Source organism: Drosophila gunungcola, unplaced genomic scaffold (genome assembly GCF_025200985.1).
Source record: "Drosophila gunungcola strain Sukarami unplaced genomic scaffold, Dgunungcola_SK_2 000001F, whole genome shotgun sequence".
Lineage (NCBI taxonomy): Eukaryota > Metazoa > Arthropoda > Insecta > Diptera > Drosophilidae > Drosophila > Drosophila gunungcola.
In genome coordinates, this window is record NW_026453197.1 from 3,239,609 (window position 1) to 3,257,550 (window position 17,942).

Here is a 17,942-nt window from a genome sequence, read left to right on the forward strand (position 1 = left end):
TGAAATTTTAAAAACTCTTTCTTTCTATCGTTAAAGTCTCTGTGACCTTACTAACGGAAGGGGTTTTCGAAAATATTGCACTTTATGCCGTCTTCGAATTTACCCAGTTCGTTTGCTTAACGTTATGAAAGGGGATCGTTTGCTTAGAACAGGGGTTCTAACGTCTATGCACCAAAGGGCATTTGGGAGATGTGATAGATAAGCTTGCTTGTCACGGCGTAATGCAGTAACAACTTTACGTTTCTTTCATTATACATTGAAAGAAACTCCATAAAAGAGAGTGTTGCGTGAATTAAACCTTACTATGAATGCACGGCAAAGGACCTGAATGTGAAGTTTAGGTGTGGGAGGGACACCTTTATTGAGCTTAAAACAGGTTGAATTGACGTGATCAGGAAGAGGTTCGTGCAGAGCAAATAGTGTCTCTATATAGTTTCTTACTCTATGACAATTTTAACAGTAAGTTTTGCTTCCAAATGACAAAATTCAAATAAATTATGAAGCAAACGAAAAAAGATTTGAGGTTCGTAACAACTCAGCTCGTTAAAAAAATAGCATATCTCTCTGTTAAATCAACCATTTCTACTAAATGGGCTTTGCAGTGGGGGAGGCAATAAAACAATGTGTTTGGTGGTCTTCACTTTAACCTAACATTGAGCAATTTAGTTAGTAATTCATTTGAGATCACTTAACAGAACGAACATCATGTTCATATTGACTGGCTTATTGGATGTCAAGCGAGAACTGATAATATTGAATTGAATACTGACTTCCACTTGCATCGTCAAGTGAGAATAAAAAAGCAGCGTCAAAAAAATTTTAACAAAATATAGTTCTTTTCCTATACCATTCCACCGTTTCAAGGTTAATAAAAAGTAATATCGTCAGAAGTATCGATATACAATGTAAATTGCTTGCAAAAAAATTATCGTATTATTCTGCTAATTGTGCAACGTGTTTGGGCGAAGAGTAAAGACTTAACTTAAAATGAAGGTTGAAGCACTAGACAAATTCTGGACTGATAAAAGTCGCTATGATGTCGCGGAAAAAACGGTTTTACGAGGGCCCTCAGAAGGTAAGATAGTCCAATATTCTCATGCAAATAGAAGACATACATACATACAAAGATTTCACGTGGCCGGTAATGGTTTTGGCAATGCTTAGGAAATATTTATATACATTAGTATTGGATAAACGGAGACGCCGAAACGTACATTATTATAATTTGTATACATGCAACGATCTATAAAAAGGTGCCTACATTATCTACCTTGAAATTCAAAAGACGATGTTTATATCGTACAACTTTACATGCAAATATATGTGTCTGTATGTAACAGGTGAACAAGGGTAAATGTAAAAGTATCAAAACACTGAAATTAAACCAATCCAAACTATTTAATATTTATTAGTTTAAATGTTAGGGCAATAGCGATAGTTCAATAAGGATTTTTTTGATACTGAATCAGGTACAATCTTTTTCTCTGGAATAATTCTGTAAATTATTATTTTCAAGTTTACTTAGCCGAAAATATGTATAATTAAATCTGATTATATTTATTTGTATTATATATGTAATTGTATATATTTACATTATATACGAATTCTGATAAGCTGGCTAATCAATGCTTCATCAATCGTGCTCGCGAAAATTTCAGCATGGCAACTCAAAATAAAAGCCGTAAATTCCACTCTCACTAAAAACCATTTTATTTTATAAAATAAAATTCAAAAACTAGATATATTCTGGATACACCAAATCTGAGATCACACAAGTAATCAATGGTGTTGTCTTATTTTTAAAGGTAACTGAACGCAGCCACTACAGCCCATTAGTAAGCGAAATCGCTAAGGCTAGGGAACACATACAAAACTCGCTGGAAAAGGTAATTATTGTTGTGATACTTCCTTCCATTTGATGTATTTTAACCGGTATTCATTTTTTAGTTCGTCAGTCTATTAAAAATGCTTCCTAGGTTCCTTCTGTTTCTTCAAAAATGATTTAAAATTAGACCTTTTTAATGTTTTAGTTTTTATTATGATTGATCTGTTTAAATTGTTTTCTATATATATTCACAAGTTACTTTATAATAACACTTTTATTATTGGATGTTTATTTGCAGATTGATGGTGTTACCCTGGATGATGGCTTAAACTCCCAGCTTGCCAACCGACTGACTGAATTGGAAAGCGAAAACAAGGAACTGACCCAAATTTTAAATTCCGTTTTGAATCGGTTAAGTACGATTGAAGCTCAGTTGACCTTGACGAACGGAGAGTCCAAGAAGCCAGAAGCAAAACCAGCTGTAGTCGAGAAGGAGGATGATGATGTCGATCTTTTTGGCTCAGACAGCGAAGAGGAAGGGGAGGAGGCAGCCCGGATAAGGGAGGAAAGACTGGCGGCCTATGCTGCCAAGAAGGCTAAGAAAGTTCAAATTATTGCCAAGTCGAACATCATTCTGGATGTAAAGCCATGGGACGATGAAACCGACCTTAAAGTGATGGAAACTGAAATCCGCAAAATTACCCAGGACGGTTTGCTGTGGGGAGCATCCAAATTCGTTCCAGTTGCTTTTGGCATCCAAAAACTCAGCATCTCATGCGTGGTTGAGGACGATAAGGTTTCTATTGATTGGCTGACTGAGGAGATCGAGAAACTGGAAGACTTTGTTCAAAGTGTTGACATTGCTGCATTCAACAAAATCTAAAGAGCATACATATATTTTTTAATTCGGATTTACCTCATTACAAATGTTTTTGGGAGTCATTTAATAAAATATTTTGATAAAACAAGCGACTTGCAGATTTTTTTAAGAAAAAAGTATTTTGTTGAAATCGTATATTTGCCACTGTTTTGATTAATTTTCATTACTTATTAACTTAATATTTCGGTTCACAGCTAAATTATACAGATATTGTTAATGTTTAATTTGAGGGACTAGTTACAATAAGGTTGTACAAATTATAAATAGTTAATAATAAGTTATTTAACAATCTAAAGCATAATTTCACTTTCGGGCTTTGTTGAGTTTTTTCGAATTTGTTCACAACTTCCTGGAGAAGATCTCAGCGTTGTCATTGCTGTGCTAGTTGGGGCATATGATTTCGTCAAGCCAACGCGATTTCTGGTCGATATCGTGCTGGGGCTTGACTGCAAGCCTATGTATTTAAAAAGGATAAATTAGTTACAACCGATATATCAAAGTTAATTATGACAATTAGCATATTTCCAAAACGACTGAATTGCTGAGCAGTTGAGTTACTATTTATTTATTTATGACTAGTAATCTATGAACAACTTAAATTATACTCCAAATGTTGATATTATAGTAAACTTTTAATGAAAATTTTAATTGCTGTAATTCTTGAAAGTTTAATTAGTATAGAAAATCTGAAATCGACCGAAATTTAACCAATTAGCAATTCAATTGTTTAGGAAACACCCAAAAACTGAATATCTAAGTGTTTAAAATTTTTAAATAAATAATTGTTTTTTTTTAAGTAATATAGAAGACAACAAAACTTACCAAACTTAAACAAAATTTCATTATAAATTCTCCGTTTGAAAACAAATATGATAAAAACAAATATTCCAAGGAGCACATTGAACGAATCGCTGATGGTCCAGAAAAACGTTTTTTTATGGTCGTAAAACAAAATGCTTACAATTTCCAAAAGCCATGTGATGCCCATTACAAAGCATAATTTTGTATTCATAACAAATCTGGTTTTGTCTTGAAAAAACCGTCTTTTCAGTACTGGCTTATCACTGTTTAAACTTTGCATCTTGTAAATCTCATTTTTCACTTTGTTACAATATTTCATCGTAAGCACGAACAACACCAAGTTGAATATAAAAAGAATTCCAACTGGGCCTGAGAAAAATAGTAGGCTAGCTGATCCAAAAGAATCATCTGAAATTAAAGAAAGTTTGTTTTCAGTAAATCTAAAAAGGAAAACAAAAATATGCTTTAAATTTGTTTACTACATATAGGGTTCTTACATGTAAACCAGCAACGACCGTGTCCAAAATTTGGTCGAACTACGTCCGGTAATATGTCCGATTTAGTAAATGCTATTGTAATTGTGGTTAGCAAAGTGGGTAGTCCCCAACCGTAACAAGAGTACCAAATAAATTGTCTTCTCAGGTCACTTTTTTCGCAACTTTTAATTTTGGTTGAACTAAAAAAAAATTATAGTGTTTAAAAAGCTTTCATTAGGAAATTCGTTATTGTTGAATATTCTCACCCGAATGTTTTCCATATGTCAAATGAGGTAATATTCATCCACGAAAATGCAGCCATTAAACAAAAATAAACGAAAAAGCCTTTAAAGAGAAACAATTTGCGTTTTTAATTTTTATAAATTTAGCGTGGATTAAAAATGGAAAAGTTTTTGACAGTTCAACAGTTTGTTGAATTCTTCAACATTCTGACCAAATAGGAATAATAAATGTGCTTATTGATTTCTTGCTTTTACGAGACAATAACTTTTGGCGTCATATCCCAGCAGGACCTAATTGCTCATTGCTTAATTTGAGTTTTACTAGTCACTTACCAGAAAAGAAACAGATGTCGTCATTGGAAGTGGGCTTCAATTGACCCAAAGCTATGCCAAGATATGCCGAAAACAAACTGCTTACAAGACAAATTAGGATTTTTCCAGGAAGGTTTCGTAATTTTGCAATTGATATGTAAACAATTAAAGTTAGTGCATAAAAGCAACAAGATATGAGAAGTCCAATGGGGTACATTTTAAATCGAATTCGATCACTGCCCACTACCTTTGTATCAAAACATAGAAATGTGTAAAGCTGCTCTGAAAAAAAGGAAAGCAAATGATTAAGACTTTTGAAAGTAAATCAACGAAAAGGTATTGTATAAATAAGAAGAGTTTACCTTTTGATTGGGTCTGACCCTTTCCAAACAATATTGAGTATTTGTATACATTTTCAAAGTGTTTTGAATTATAAGGGAGGCATTGGCAGAACTGATTGTATGCGCATCATCTGGAAAATTATCTGGATCCAATCGAAATTTTTGGCACTGTAAGCCGTGAACAATGCCGAAATCTGAAAAATATTTGAAATTTGTTTAAAGTTGCTCTGAAATTGATATGCGTTAAAATTTTACGAGTTTGACCTAACCCAACAAAAATGAAGTGTGTCATCGGTAGCACACTCAGTGCTTGGTTAACAAGATAAGAACCTTTGACAAAAATAATTAAAATCACCAAAATGTCAGCACTAATGGCGTATCACAACACTTATATAGGTACTTTTATTGATGATTATTTGTTATACCCTTGCAGAGGGTATTACTGAGTTGGAAGGTTATTTTTCTAAGGCAAAAAATAAACATCCCAGGTTTTTTTAATGTTAAGCTACTATTTTATACGCAGACAGATCTAGATAAAAAACGCCACTGAGCGAAAAACTATTTCAAAATTTTTTTTAAACATATCCTTTTTAGGAAAGATAGTTTTTTTGTTGTATTGTTAAATTGTGTCGTTTCTGTCTCAAAGTTCTGGTGTTTTTATGTTATGTTTTATGTTAATAAATAATATATTCTATGTATAACAAAATTTTTAAATTGTAACTACTCTTATTTTCGATTTTTTTTTATTCTTTAAGACATAGGAATGGTTTAATAATTCAGATTAACGCTTTTGTTTCATTAACATCGAAACATTATATCATATCGAATAATTGAAGTGAAAATCATCATAGCTTCAATGGTTTTTAATGGTCACTCATATAATGCGAAATGTAGATGTTTAATTTTAGCAATAGCGGCAAGGGTATATAAACTTCGGCTTGCCGAAGCTTAGGTTCATTTTCCGTTCTCTAAACAATTTTATTGATCGGACATTTATAAACAGGTGTTTTGGCATGGAACTCATCAAAACCTGGCATATAAATTTCTTATTGTTATTTTTCACAGTTAAGTTTACGAGTTTAAGTGGGCAATTATTTCTTGGATTGCGCACATTTCCTGTTAAATCACATAAACCGAATTATTTTAAACTACAAAAATAGCTAAAAAATGTATTTATATATGTACATACCTGAAGGCTTTGAGAAGTTTGCGTTTATGTTCAGGTTCTGAAAACCCTCGAATTTCATATCAGTCCCATCATGTTTACAGTAGGTACTGAAATTCCCTTTGGCATACATTTCACCTTCGGCACAGCATCGTCTAATACACGGCAATCTTTGGCAAATTTTTGGTTCCTGACATCCCCGAACCAGATATTTTTGATCCGATACTTTTCTAGTTGCTGGAGCATCGAAGTCGTAAAGAGCTTCGATGCAAAACTTTGATGCCGGCAAACTGTTTGATCCATCTCTCCAAACCAACGAGTTGTTATTGAATTGCACTATTGCCGAAGACACAATATATTCCACCAAAACTTTGTTGTCGGAGCAGTGCAGGGTGCTATCAAGAAATATAATTGGACTGCTGATGATAGAAGAATAAACAAAGAAATCGTTTTCGCCAAGTATGCACGTATTATTTTCGGAAACGTAAATAAATCCCTGTGGGCAGCACTTGTTTACAAATTCAACACTTTGAGACGGCACATTCTTTTCGAATTCACAAGTTAGACTAACGAGACGTTTGTTGTTTAACAGCGCAACGCATGAGTTATTTCCCAAATACAAAGTACTTTCACTTAGTTCGCTTGTATTTTGGTTCGTGTAGCTTTTGCACTTTGGTAACTTGTTTGAGTCATTTGGTAACTCTAAACCGAGGCCCTTTGGGGCTATCACTTCGCCTATCACTTGAGTTGTATCCGGAAATTCTTTGAGGTTGCTTTCAGCGGAAGCACACTGGAATATTTCCGAGCTATTCGATTCGCGGTATTTGAGAAGTTTTGAATTGGGGCTGCAGCATATTTGAACGGCACTCGCTTTTGAAATGCCACTTAATATTAGGCACGTTAAAGTTAGTCCGATGACCATTGTTTACGCCTTTGATTTTATTCTCAATGACCAATTTCCGAGCTTGTGTAATGTTTGTATCTTTCTTAGAACGGCCTTTTCATATCTAATCATTGAATCGTTATCGGGCAATATAAACTTCGAACCGCTTGCATTTGGCAGATTTACCGAACTGAATGTCTTCGCGATTCCTTCGCGAGCAAATGCGAATGTTTATGGGAAAACATTTGGCGCACACGCATACGGATAGAAATCGATGTACACATATAGGGAATACATTTAACGATTCGTAGACTTATACAAATAAGTTATACCACATGGAGTGTTGAACACTTAACATGCTGGGTGCTCACAAGTAGACATTCATCCAAATGGCTCATATTTTCCTAGGTACGTTTAGATATATCTACACAGTTGCCCCTCATTTTAATTAATGACATTGTACACTAGTTTCAAGTGCTAGAACAGTATGGTGTTTTTCAGAAGTTTGTAAAGCAGTGAAGGAGACATTTACGACTCTATAAAGTACATATGTATATATATTTTTGATTTGCGTGACTAGTCGAGTTGATATAGCCATGTCTGTCTATATTTTTTTTAACCGTTTGCGAGCTCAGTTTAAAAGCTAGGGATTTAAATGTGTATGCAGATCAAGTTTGAAATCGGCGGAGATCGGACAACATTATCCTATAGCTGCCATAGGAACAATCTGGTCAAAACGTTAAATTAAGCAGTTTTTTTTTTAGTTTGAGAATTAACTGCTGGATTTTGCCCATAATTACGTTTATTTAGAGTTTAGAACCTATTTCTTTAGATTTGTTTAAAATTTGACCATGCTGAGCATGCTGATTTTTCGAGCAGTGTCTTTGAAACTTTCCTTATCGTAATTTTTATGTACAAACAGATACATACATAAGTTTAAAAATGTTGCCGATTAAACGACTATATCCTATAGCTGAACAATTATGTACAATTTGATAAATTTGTATTGTTTCAAAGAACTACGAATAGTTTCGATTTTTTCCGTTCTCGTTTTTTTTTATAGAAACTATAAGATAATTTGGTTGTTTATTGGTTTCTTATACTTATCAGAATGCGTAGGAAAAAGACTGTCTCGATGTCTTGAATAGTTTACGAGATACATATATAAAGATGGGTAAAACACTTCGATTCCTATATTTGCACTACTGCATAAAACTTTAAAACCCCTTACATTTTACAGGTAAGATAAATTGTCCGGTTTAGAAAATAATGTATTATATGAAAGCTAATTAAAATTACAGTGTTCTTAAGTAAAATTTTACAAATTTTTAAATTTCGTGATTTGATTTTGTTTTGAAGTTTGGCTGGAAGAGCATGTGGGGAAACTTGTGAAAAAAAAGTTTATAGTTTTGAATTTTTTCTTTTTGTAAAGGAACTCCTTGATATGAATCTGCTTTTCAGATCATATTTGATATTTTTAACCAGTTTAATAATTTTTTTGTTTTTGTATTGTAAATGGTGAGCATTACCACATGTTCCTAAGCAAAAATGTTTATATAAATAGGAAGGAACATGTTACAACAGACTTCCGCGATTATTGGTAATTAGAGTGAAAATATTTGTTAAATCTCGCCTTTATAGTTTCTGAAATCTCCTCGTTTATACGGATAGACGGTCAAACGGACAGACAGATGGACATGGGTATTTCGACTCGGCTGTTGATCCTGATAAAAAATAATACTTTATAGGGTCGAAAATAATTATTTCTAACCGTCACATATAATATACAACATACCCTATAATTTTACGAGTAACGGGTACAAAAAATGATTTTCAAATAACCCGATAGACCCCAGTCTAAGCGAAAGCCCTTAAAACTAGATTCCCATGCTTTAATTTTTTGAGTAGCATAGATTTAATTTTTGAGATTCAAATTTGATTATTTTATTTTTATTTATTTTTCTATTACTTAATTATACAATTTTATGTTAATGTATATCAATATTACATATACATCCGAAAGTCGCATTATGGATACCACACCAATAAGGACACCACGCCAAAACATAAACATAGATGGTTGAACTGTTGACTTTGTTAATGTTTGGACGAGCCACAGCTGTTCAGATCAGCTGAAGACGCATAAGACAAGTCATTTCAGCAAAGGGAACCGGGAACTTAAAAAAAAATACTATTCGTTCCACATACACGCGTTCTATGAGACCATGTTAATTCATTATTCACCGAAATAATAATTTCAAGCATAATATTGAAAGCATATTCGTCAAAACCTTTTTTTAATTTGCAACTCAATATGCCAGGCAAAACTCTAAAAATAAATTCTATCACTTGCTTTGAAATCTGTTTAAAATTTTTGTTGTGCCAAATAACATCTTGAACCTTTTCTAAGTTAATACGAATTTAGAATAGTTTTTAATGTATTCTATTCTCAAAGTTCAAAATATTTATTTCTGACAAAAATTGTTCCATTTCAACATTCCAAACCAAATAAAAACACCAAACAAAAAATTTGTTATGTACGTCAAGTGAAAATATTTTCCGAGTCAAAGTGAAATTTGTATTATTGATAGCATGTTGTAAGGCGACTTCATTATTTTGTAGCTAAATGCCATTTTTTATCGAAACGCAAAGTTGAATACGTGAGCAATATAAATAAGTCGGTGAATGCAGTGACCAACAAAGTCAGCCGAAAGTAAAGATAAATAAACATTTTTTAAACGAAGAACACTAAATTTTCACTGTGAATAATGATGACTGAAAAGTTAAATTCTGGGCACACTAATTTAACAAGCAAGGGGTTTGTATATTTAATATTTATTTGTTTTTGGTTTACAAGAGTTTGACTATGCATGCTGGTATTCAGTTTACTTCTTAATCCGTTTAGTAATTTAGATCGGAAAAGTACAATTTTTTTTGGAATCTTTAGCCGAAAATGTTTTTTTTTTATACTTTTCCCCATGATTAGATTTTAATTGACAACAAAATAAACTGCCGATTGATGTTATCTAATAAAATAAAACATAAACAATGTTATTTACACTTGATTTTAAGTGATGTGTGTGCTTAACCGAACATTTGTACTTATATATGTATGTATAATGTACCTACTTATGTATATACATACATATGTAGTTGCACATGTGCACTCGTGGACATATTGGCCGCAAAACAAGTTGGCTAATGAGTACTGGCTAAAAACATACATAAATATGCATTATACGCACCGCTTCTCAACTTATTTGCGATTCTTAAATTTTGTGGATCAAGCCAAACTCGTTTCTTGAAAATTCAGCAACAGCGTGAACACAGTTATTGCTCGTGGGCTGCCATTTTAAAAATTTTGGAAGCGTTTCTTTTTCTATGCTTCAATAAAAAAAAAGGTGGAGAAGACATGAAGTATAAGCATTTACTTTAACAAGTACAAAATATATATTTCCCTTTAAAATTATAAATATTTATATTAAGATAATAAGTGGCTTTCTAAAGAGTACCTTTTACCAGCATACATATACATATGCACATACATACATACGCATCTACCTTCAATAAAATGATTTTTACTCATTTACCATTCATTTTATTTATTTAGGCTTATAAATGATCTTCAAATTGCTGGAAACACAAGTGACGATATGGGCTGGAAATCAAAGCTGAAGCTGCCGCCAAAGGACAACCGATTCAAAACAACTGTGAGACTCCAATAACACTTATAACTAGATAGAAAGCAAACTTCGGCAGGCCGAAACGTTCTAAAAACGATAACCATTTTTCGGATCTTTCCTTTGTTAGTCGTCCGATTTTATATATATTTTTGAAATTGAACCAAATTATTCCATCCCGGAGTTGCGTAAACGTTTTAAAAAAACAAACTTTTGTAATTAATTTTCAATCAATTTTCTAATTGTTCCTATAATAGCTATATAATAAAGTTTCGACTACTGCCCGCAACGGAAATAAGTCTAGATAACTTTAAAACTAATACACAAGTTTCCGTAGAACAGAGTCATAAGTGTCTCATTCCGCTGGGTTGTAAATAAATAAATAACTTGATCTTATTTTTCAGGATGTGACCGATACGCGTGGAAATGAGTTTGAGGAGTTTTGCCTTAAAAGAGAACTGCTTATGGGTATTTTCGAGAAGGGTTGGGAGCGCCCTTCGCCAATTCAGGAAGCAGCTATTCCTATAGCTTTAAGTGGAAAAGATGTACTGGCTCGGGCCAAGAACGGTACTGGCAAAACAGGAGCCTACTGTATCCCAGTCTTAGAACAAATAGATCCAACTAAGGACTACATTCAGGCACTAGTGATGGTTCCCACCCGAGAGTTGGCGCTACAAACTTCACAGATATGTATTGAGCTGGCGAAACATCTTGATATCCGGGTAATGGTCACAACGGGAGGAACGATTCTAAAGGATGACATTCTTCGTATATATCAAAAAGGTGAGATTGATTGTCAAATCGCTTATGCCACATTCAGTGCTCTAATGTCGATTCCCATTTGCGTTTATACTTGCAGTACAATTAATTATTGCCACTCCCGGACGAATATTAGATCTGATGGACAAAAAAGTTGCTGATATGTCGCATTGCAGGATATTAGTTTTGGATGAGGCCGATAAACTATTGTCGCTTGATTTTCAAGGCATGCTGGATCATGTTATACTAAAGTTACCAAAGGATCCACAGATCTTGCTATTTTCCGCAACATTTCCACTAACCGTCAAGAATTTCATGGAGAAGCATTTACGCGAGCCTTACGAAATAAACCTGATGGAGGAGCTAACATTAAAGGGTGTCACTCAGTACTACGCATTTGTACAAGAGCGCCAGAAAGTACATTGCTTGAATACACTGTTTTCTAAGCTGCAGATCAATCAGTCTATCATATTCTGTAATTCCACGCAACGTGTTGAGTTATTAGCTAAAAAAATCACAGAGCTCGGCTATTGCTGTTATTATATTCACGCAAAAATGGCCCAGGCACATAGAAACAGAGTGTTCCACGATTTCCGTCAAGGGCTCTGTCGGAATCTGGTGTGCTCGGATCTGTTTACTCGAGGAATAGACGTTCAGGCCGTAAATGTAGTGATCAATTTCGATTTTCCCCGAATGGCAGAGACGTACTTGCATCGGATTGGTCGCTCGGGACGGTTCGGTCATTTGGGTATGTAGCTTTTTCTTCAATACCATATTAAACAAATTCTGACATTCAATTTTTTTAATCTATTTTAAGGTATTGCTATTAATCTAATAACCTATGAGGATCGGTTTGACCTGCATCGGATTGAAAAAGAACTTGGTACCGAAATAAAGCCTATTCCGAAGGTCATAGACCCCGCCCTTTATGTCGCAAATATCGGCGCATCCGTTGGAGATCACAACAGCGATCTGAACAATTCTGCAAATGAGGAGGGCAATGTTAGCAAATAAAACGGATGAAACTGTAACACTAGGATCTGAAGTAGAGTCTAAATCATGAAATCAATAAAAAAAGATGAAATATTTCAGAGAACAAAATTGGAAAGAACTTTAATTTTTAATTTGCGCTTATATATAAACAAAAACTTGCATACATTACCTGGGGATTAATGCTTACATGTACATATGGGAGAAAATCACGAAAAACAAAAGACAACATATTAATACTGACAAAAACATTTTTGTGATGACAGTTTAATATCGGCAGCCATAGAAAAAGTCGTCCGCTCTGCTGGATTTCAAACTTGAACAAATATAGGTAATGGTCTCATTGTAGACATTTTGGAGATCTTCAATAAAGAGCCACAAAACAGAATATTATAATTTAAATAAAATTTATTTATTAGCATCCAAAATTGTAAGCTTTGCTTGTCAGAGAATATTTACAATAAATGTACAATATTAAACAAATCATATACATATAGTTATAAACTTTAAAACTTTACGTATTAAATATGTTTGATGAGGAGGAAGATGAGTCTGATTGATCAAAGTCAATTTTCGCATAAGTATTTCCGTCTTCCGGGCATGCAGACACTGGCGGAGATTCACGCGAACCTCTCTTTGTGTATTTTGCTGGGTTTTGGCCGCTACAATGGGGAAGATCTAGGCTTGCGTAGTGAAGCTCCGGCTGGGATATGCGTGAAGAAGATCTTGAGGGGAAATTCAAATCTTTAATTTGGAGAATGTTCGGTTGTGTACTTGAATCTGTGCTTTTCGAGTCCAATGTTTTTGAATATATATTGAATTTGGTGACTGAGCTGGTAGCGTTATCGTGAATCGTATTTACACTTTCTGTATGTCTATGCTGTCGTTCTAAAATATCTTTGAGAATACCCTTTTGGTATAGCTTTGATGAGGTAAGGGAACTGTCGCTTTTTATTTGAAGAATTTTGTAGCCAACTTCGTTAGATTTTGTAAATTCATTAGATTTATCCTTAATTTGTGTATAGTCCTCACTACTAATTGAATGTACCAATTTCTTTTCCTCATGGCCACCTATATTCAAATTGTTGTTCTCAATTATTTTTTCTTCCACATTGTTTTGTTTATCGCCTTGCACGGTTAAGGTTTCACGGTTAATGTCGTTTTGTGGATATACATCAAGGTTATTACTTTCTATGGTTGTCGTTTCTAAACTAATAGGCTTTACATTTAAAGGGGAATAAGGTTTTATTTCGTCGCATTCGGATTGTTCTCTCCATTTCTCAGTAGCTATGTTGTATGTACTCATTTTATTAACATCGTGTACTGGTGTTTCGGCGTTGTCTTTTAGCTTGAGCTTTTCTATTTTACTTGGAAGGCAAATCGTACTGGGAATATATGCATTACCAACTGGTTTCATTTCTAGGTATCCACCCTCAGAACTACTTGCAATGTTATTAATTTTGGTTCCATTGAATATGTCTTTCTGACTTGTAGCATGCAAAGTTAAACTGGAACTGTCGTTTCTGGTGGTTGTGGGGAAAACGTTTTCAATGTTTTTGGGAATTTCAATATTTTTGATAAACTTTTGCTTTTCCAAATTGGTTGCTTGTGAAAAATCAATTTCCATTAAGTCACTCATTCGGTCAGGGTTTATCTGGTTCTTCAGACTCAAGAGTGGAGCACTTGTAGATTTCTTTTCTCGATTTGCACTTGTTCCGCAGCTTGGTCCTTCCTTTGTAATGCTACTATGACTTCTATTCGTCCCGAACTCATGTTTATTATCCTCTACAAGTACAACTCGTTGCAAGTCGCACCGCGGTATCTTGGACTTGGAGCCAACCGAGTAAGCTCGTACCCGATTCGAATTTTGTCCTGTATCATTTAAGTATCCTAGGCGTTTGTTTAACTTTAAATGCTCAACTTTATTTCCTATTGAATAAGCACGAATAGGACGACCACATCTGCAAAAAAATTTTGATTACATCAGTGTGCTTATCTGAAAAGTGTATACTTACTGATTATCAGAATCTAGATCAAAGTCCTTAGCAAGTTTTTCGGATGTGTGCTCAGGAAAGTCAAAATGCAAGTTTGCATCTTCTGAACTTTGCAACTCAACCTTCTCTTTTTCATGCATAGCATCACCAAATATGCTCGGTTTAATTGGGGTCATCGGTATGTAGTTTGAGTCACTTTCTATAGTGATACAAAAAAAAAAAAACAAGAGGTCAGATGCCTTGTGTTGTGTATTATACTTCGGATAGTTGCATTACCACTTTGTTCGTTGCCTTTGCTAAATTCCGCACTTGCGAAGTCATCAATGTTTTCCTCAGGAATGGCCGTCTTTGATGACCGGGTGCTAAAAATTGATTTTGTTAAATTTCTTTAAACGTTTAAACTTGAACTATTTAATATGTTAACTGGAATCACAAACTTACTTTAATCGGTAGTGGCTAAAACTTCCATTATCATCGGAATCATCGATACTAATTGACGATTCAGATTCTGAGCATCTCGGTGGCATGGTGAATGTTGGACTATTACTGTGTTTGTTAGATGAGTGCGGACGGATACCAGAAATAGTGTTGGATCTAAGGCCATGATTGGATCCAAAATATGTTTGATTACTGGACTCGCTTAGGGTTCCATTTCTAGTTGGTAAACTATCGCACCTCTCCCTTCCGAAGCCTAAAATGGAAAATTTATATATTATTTTTAAACAACTCTTATAAATTTACATATATTAATCATTTTATGATTTCGTTATTTTTAATTAGTACTTACTATAATTATGGGGAGAACTGCAATTCCTCAGTTCGAGTGAGTTTTGGCGATTTTGAATAACGTTTATCGGTTTAGAAGCTTCGTTTGCAGATGAGGATCGCTTCCTCATAGGTTCATGGCTAATATCAGGTCTGGCTTGATAAACATTTATTAAATTCGTGTTGGACTCTGTTTTGGCTGACATAGCGCTGTAAATACAAGAACATAAAATTAAAATTATCAAGGGAAAAAAGGAATAAATAGCATACAAACACACAGATAAATATGTCTAAAGCCTTTTTTCTAAGTCTTTCGGAAGACATGAATTTTGTATAAACCGACCCGTCAACCGAACATTTTAAGGCTTGTTTCCTCCCCTCCTATTTTTACAATTTCAATTAGTAATTGTACAAGATTGGTAAAGCTGTACTGAGTCGATCGGACTTTGATATGGCTTATTAAATTGATAATTTAATTATCTTTGGTAACAATAATTTTAGAAACAAATTGTTTTACATCTTTTTATATCATTATATCATCATTAGTCAAAAAATTTACTTAAAAACATTTTTTTTGTCCCCCAACTGATGTTTATAATACTGTGCAACTTTGTAAGAGATCTAGGCTATAACCGCAATGTTGATATTGGTTTCTGAAAGTAATCATCGAAACTAGTAAACGCAAGATAAGCTAGAAAATAATTTTGATTGATACTTTTTCTATGTTTCCCTGCTTAATATTACTCCATAAATACAATGTAATTTCTATAAAAAAACACATTATTGTAAATATCACCAAGTCTAGTCTTATGATATAATCGGTATTGAGATTCGAAAAATTTATTTACCTTAATATCGTGTTGTGCATATTTGTAGCAATGGCTGCATTATCCGTTTCCATCCACAGTTCCCCAGATCCTAGGACACTTTGACGGCCGAGTTCCATGTAGAAAATACATTGAGGGGATGCATGGCCGCATCTGGAATTATACGTTTGGCTTACAGTTCTGAAGAAAATATACTGCTTTTTATAACTAACCGCCTTATCGTTGTCAAAAGAATTTCAATGCTAGCGACTCGATCATCGCCATTAGCAGTCTTCTCCGGTCCTATACATACGAATGTCAGGGATTTTGAAGTAAGGCAGCAGTGATACGTTCCAGTGATTCCCACTTTCTCCGACATTCCCTTCTTTTGAATAACAACTTGCCAAACTTGGTCTATAAGGAGAAAAAGTTGCATTAACAGATACAGAGTAGCTATCATTGTTTAGCTTACCATAAGCTGAATATACTTGGCCATTCATATTGGCTATATTTCTTTGTAGAAACAATAGTTTATCCAACCATTTGCGTAAATCATTTTCGCTTTCGAGGACGATTCCAAAGCCGCCTTCTCTCGAGGATAGCACAATGACAAATCTGTGCTTGGTGTCCAAACGACGGTTTATGTTGAAACAATTCTTCAGGTAGATAACTCTTTTTGGTTCTGCCCTCTGCAGGAACTTTTTTTCGGTATCGTAGTATTCCAAACGGGCCGAGGAATTGCATGTTTCCTCGTACAATACGAAGAATTTCTTTTTCATGGTCTTTAACTTTTTGTGGTAGCCGCTCAAAACCATTCCATCATCCGATATTGAGGCCATGATTTCAGATTTTAAATCCTGGAATGCAAAAGACACTTTAGTATAAAACAACATATATGTATATATATAAGAGATTGATTTGATGGGCAAATTTTGCTTTCACTTTCTGGGGCCGTGATTGATGTACATACATATGTACTTTTTATAAGACAACTCGTAGTTAATTTACACACCTAAGTATCATTTTTGCATGGTTCGTTTTTCAATTTAAAAAGAAATATTATACTCAAGTATCTGGCGCGACACACACTATTTCTAATCACCGGAACAATAGATAGATTTTTACAAAACAATCACACCAAAAACATTTGCAATGTCGCGTTGCCAAAAGTCCTTGCTGTCTGTCAACATCATACGTCACATCAAAATACGCAATTACGTCGTTTATGTCAATAGTTCCAGTGCAACTTATGCGGCGACAGATTAGAATGAAAATCAAAATCAAATGTAAGCGATGGAATTCATAATTGGCTTACTGTACACTTTGTTTATTTCAGTTTCTGCGCAATGCATTAAGATAACCATTGCTAGATGCTGATTTTATTATACATATACGTATGCGCGTATGTTTGTACATATTTTGTTTTATAGATGAGCATCATAAATATATATGTATATATATCTGAGGAATTCTAATACATCTTACATACATATGTATCTACGAGTTATTTTTCTCTGTAGGCATGTATGCACAAACAAATATACATATGGCACTCTAGTGGTATCATTTACAAACGCACATGGATATGGGAAATAATACCCCAACGGATATTTAGCTGAGGAAACTATTACCTAAAGCGTCTTGCTGCTTAGGTCACTAAGATTTCCAATATCAGGGTTTACAAGTAATCCTCTTGATACATTTAGGATTTGTATTATTATTGTTCACCAACGCAATTCTTTATTATCAAACCCACATTTATTCGGGATGACACTTTACAGTTATCGTTATCGCAGCTTAGGAAAAAAATGGTATGCGGCAACTATCGGAACTAGCGCATTCATCGAATACATTTAGTGAATGTTCATGTAAAATATTTCTTTCAAAATGCACTATTCATAGTTTGAGTTAATGTAAGATTTTTTTAAGCTAGTTATCATGAGGAAACTAAAATTTAAATATTCTGTTGCTAGGAACTTCGGTTATCAAAATTCTTAGAATAATTATTCTTAGTATTTTATTA

General features: G+C 34.0%; 4 protein-coding genes across 8 annotated transcripts; 2 read left to right on the plus strand and 2 right to left on the minus strand.

The window, feature by feature from the left end:
* Positions 1 to 930: 930 nt before the first annotated feature.
* Positions 931 to 2,793, plus strand: LOC128261923 (probable elongation factor 1-delta). Its single transcript, XM_052995868.1, is given in 4 exon segments — positions 931 to 1,047; positions 1,049 to 1,075; positions 1,806 to 1,886; positions 2,124 to 2,793. Coding segments are annotated over 4 exon segments (753 nt in total). The 5' UTR covers positions 931 to 987; the 3' UTR covers positions 2,709 to 2,793.
* Positions 2,794 to 2,804: 11 nt separating this feature from the next.
* LOC128261921 (G-protein coupled receptor Mth2) lies at positions 2,805 to 7,469 on the minus strand. Of its 4 annotated transcripts, none has more exons than XM_052995866.1 (8): positions 7,297 to 7,469; positions 6,067 to 6,437; positions 4,899 to 5,071; positions 4,558 to 4,813; positions 4,249 to 4,327; positions 4,004 to 4,182; positions 3,528 to 3,914; positions 2,810 to 3,159 (listed from the first exon to the last, which is right to left on the minus strand). In XM_052995866.1, exons 1-8 carry the CDS (start codon positions 7,308 to 7,310, stop codon positions 2,996 to 2,998), a joined length of 1,623 nt encoding a protein of 540 aa, XP_052851826.1. In that variant the 5' UTR covers positions 7,311 to 7,469; the 3' UTR covers positions 2,810 to 2,995. The 4 variants fall into 4 exon arrangements, with proteins under 4 accessions (XP_052851824.1, XP_052851826.1, XP_052851825.1 ...); XM_052995865.1 differs by lacking the exon at positions 7,297 to 7,469 and adding an exon at positions 7,258 to 7,290; XM_052995864.1 differs by lacking the exon at positions 7,297 to 7,469 and having other exon boundaries at positions 2,805 to 3,159; positions 6,067 to 7,098.
* A 2,025-nt stretch (positions 7,470 to 9,494) lies between these two features.
* On the plus strand, positions 9,495 to 12,465 carry LOC128261533 (ATP-dependent RNA helicase me31b). Its single transcript, XM_052995270.1, has 5 exons — positions 9,495 to 9,743; positions 10,536 to 10,635; positions 11,010 to 11,388; positions 11,465 to 12,112; positions 12,182 to 12,465. The coding sequence occupies exons 1-5, from the start codon at positions 9,694 to 9,696 to the stop codon at positions 12,376 to 12,378; spliced, it is 1,374 nt and encodes a 457-aa protein (XP_052851230.1). The 5' UTR covers positions 9,495 to 9,693; the 3' UTR covers positions 12,379 to 12,465.
* Positions 12,466 to 12,744: 279 nt separating this feature from the next.
* LOC128261532 (insulin receptor substrate 1) lies at positions 12,745 to 17,707 on the minus strand. Of its 2 annotated transcripts, none has more exons than XM_052995267.1 (9): positions 17,551 to 17,707; positions 16,392 to 16,776; positions 16,153 to 16,333; positions 15,962 to 16,093; positions 15,136 to 15,323; positions 14,790 to 15,039; positions 14,625 to 14,710; positions 14,370 to 14,547; positions 12,745 to 14,315 (listed from the first exon to the last, which is right to left on the minus strand). In XM_052995267.1, the coding sequence occupies exons 2-9, from the start codon at positions 16,756 to 16,758 to the stop codon at positions 12,869 to 12,871; spliced, it is 2,829 nt and encodes a 942-aa protein (XP_052851227.1). In that variant the 5' UTR covers positions 16,759 to 16,776; positions 17,551 to 17,707; the 3' UTR covers positions 12,745 to 12,868. The 2 variants fall into 2 exon arrangements, with proteins under 2 accessions (XP_052851227.1, XP_052851229.1); XM_052995269.1 differs by lacking the exon at positions 17,551 to 17,707 and adding an exon at positions 16,932 to 17,147.
* Between the last annotated feature and the right edge of the window lie 235 nt (positions 17,708 to 17,942).

Bases quoted from the DNA above. Each gene is read 5' to 3' on its own strand.
- LOC128261921 (XM_052995864.1), bottom strand. From the start codon at position 6,964: ATGGTCATCGGACTAACTTTAACGTGCCTAATATTAAGTGGCATTTCA. The intron at 5,072-6,066 runs GTATGTACATAT...AATATTTTTCAG, and splicing joins AAACTTCTCAAAGCCTTCAG to ATTTCGGCATTGTTCACGGC. The intron at 4,814-4,898 runs GTAAACTCTTCT...TTTTCAGAGCAG, and splicing joins GGGTCAGACCCAATCAAAAG to CTTTACACATTTCTATGTTT.
- LOC128261533 (XM_052995270.1), top strand. From the start codon at position 9,694: ATGATGACTGAAAAGTTAAATTCTGGGCACACTAATTTAACAAGCAAG. The intron at 10,636-11,009 runs GTGAGACTCCAA...CTTATTTTTCAG, and splicing joins ACAACCGATTCAAAACAACT to GATGTGACCGATACGCGTGG. The intron at 12,113-12,181 runs GTATGTAGCTTT...ATCTATTTTAAG, and splicing joins GGGACGGTTCGGTCATTTGG to GTATTGCTATTAATCTAATA.
- LOC128261532 (XM_052995267.1), bottom strand. From the start codon at position 16,758: ATGGCCTCAATATCGGATGATGGAATGGTTTTGAGCGGCTACCACAAA. The intron at 14,711-14,789 runs GTAAGTTTGTGA...ATCAATTTTTAG, and splicing joins TTTAGCCACTACCGATTAAA to CACCCGGTCATCAAAGACGG. The intron at 14,316-14,369 runs GTAAGTATACAC...ATTTTTTTGCAG, and splicing joins GATCTAGATTCTGATAATCA to ATGTGGTCGTCCTATTCGTG.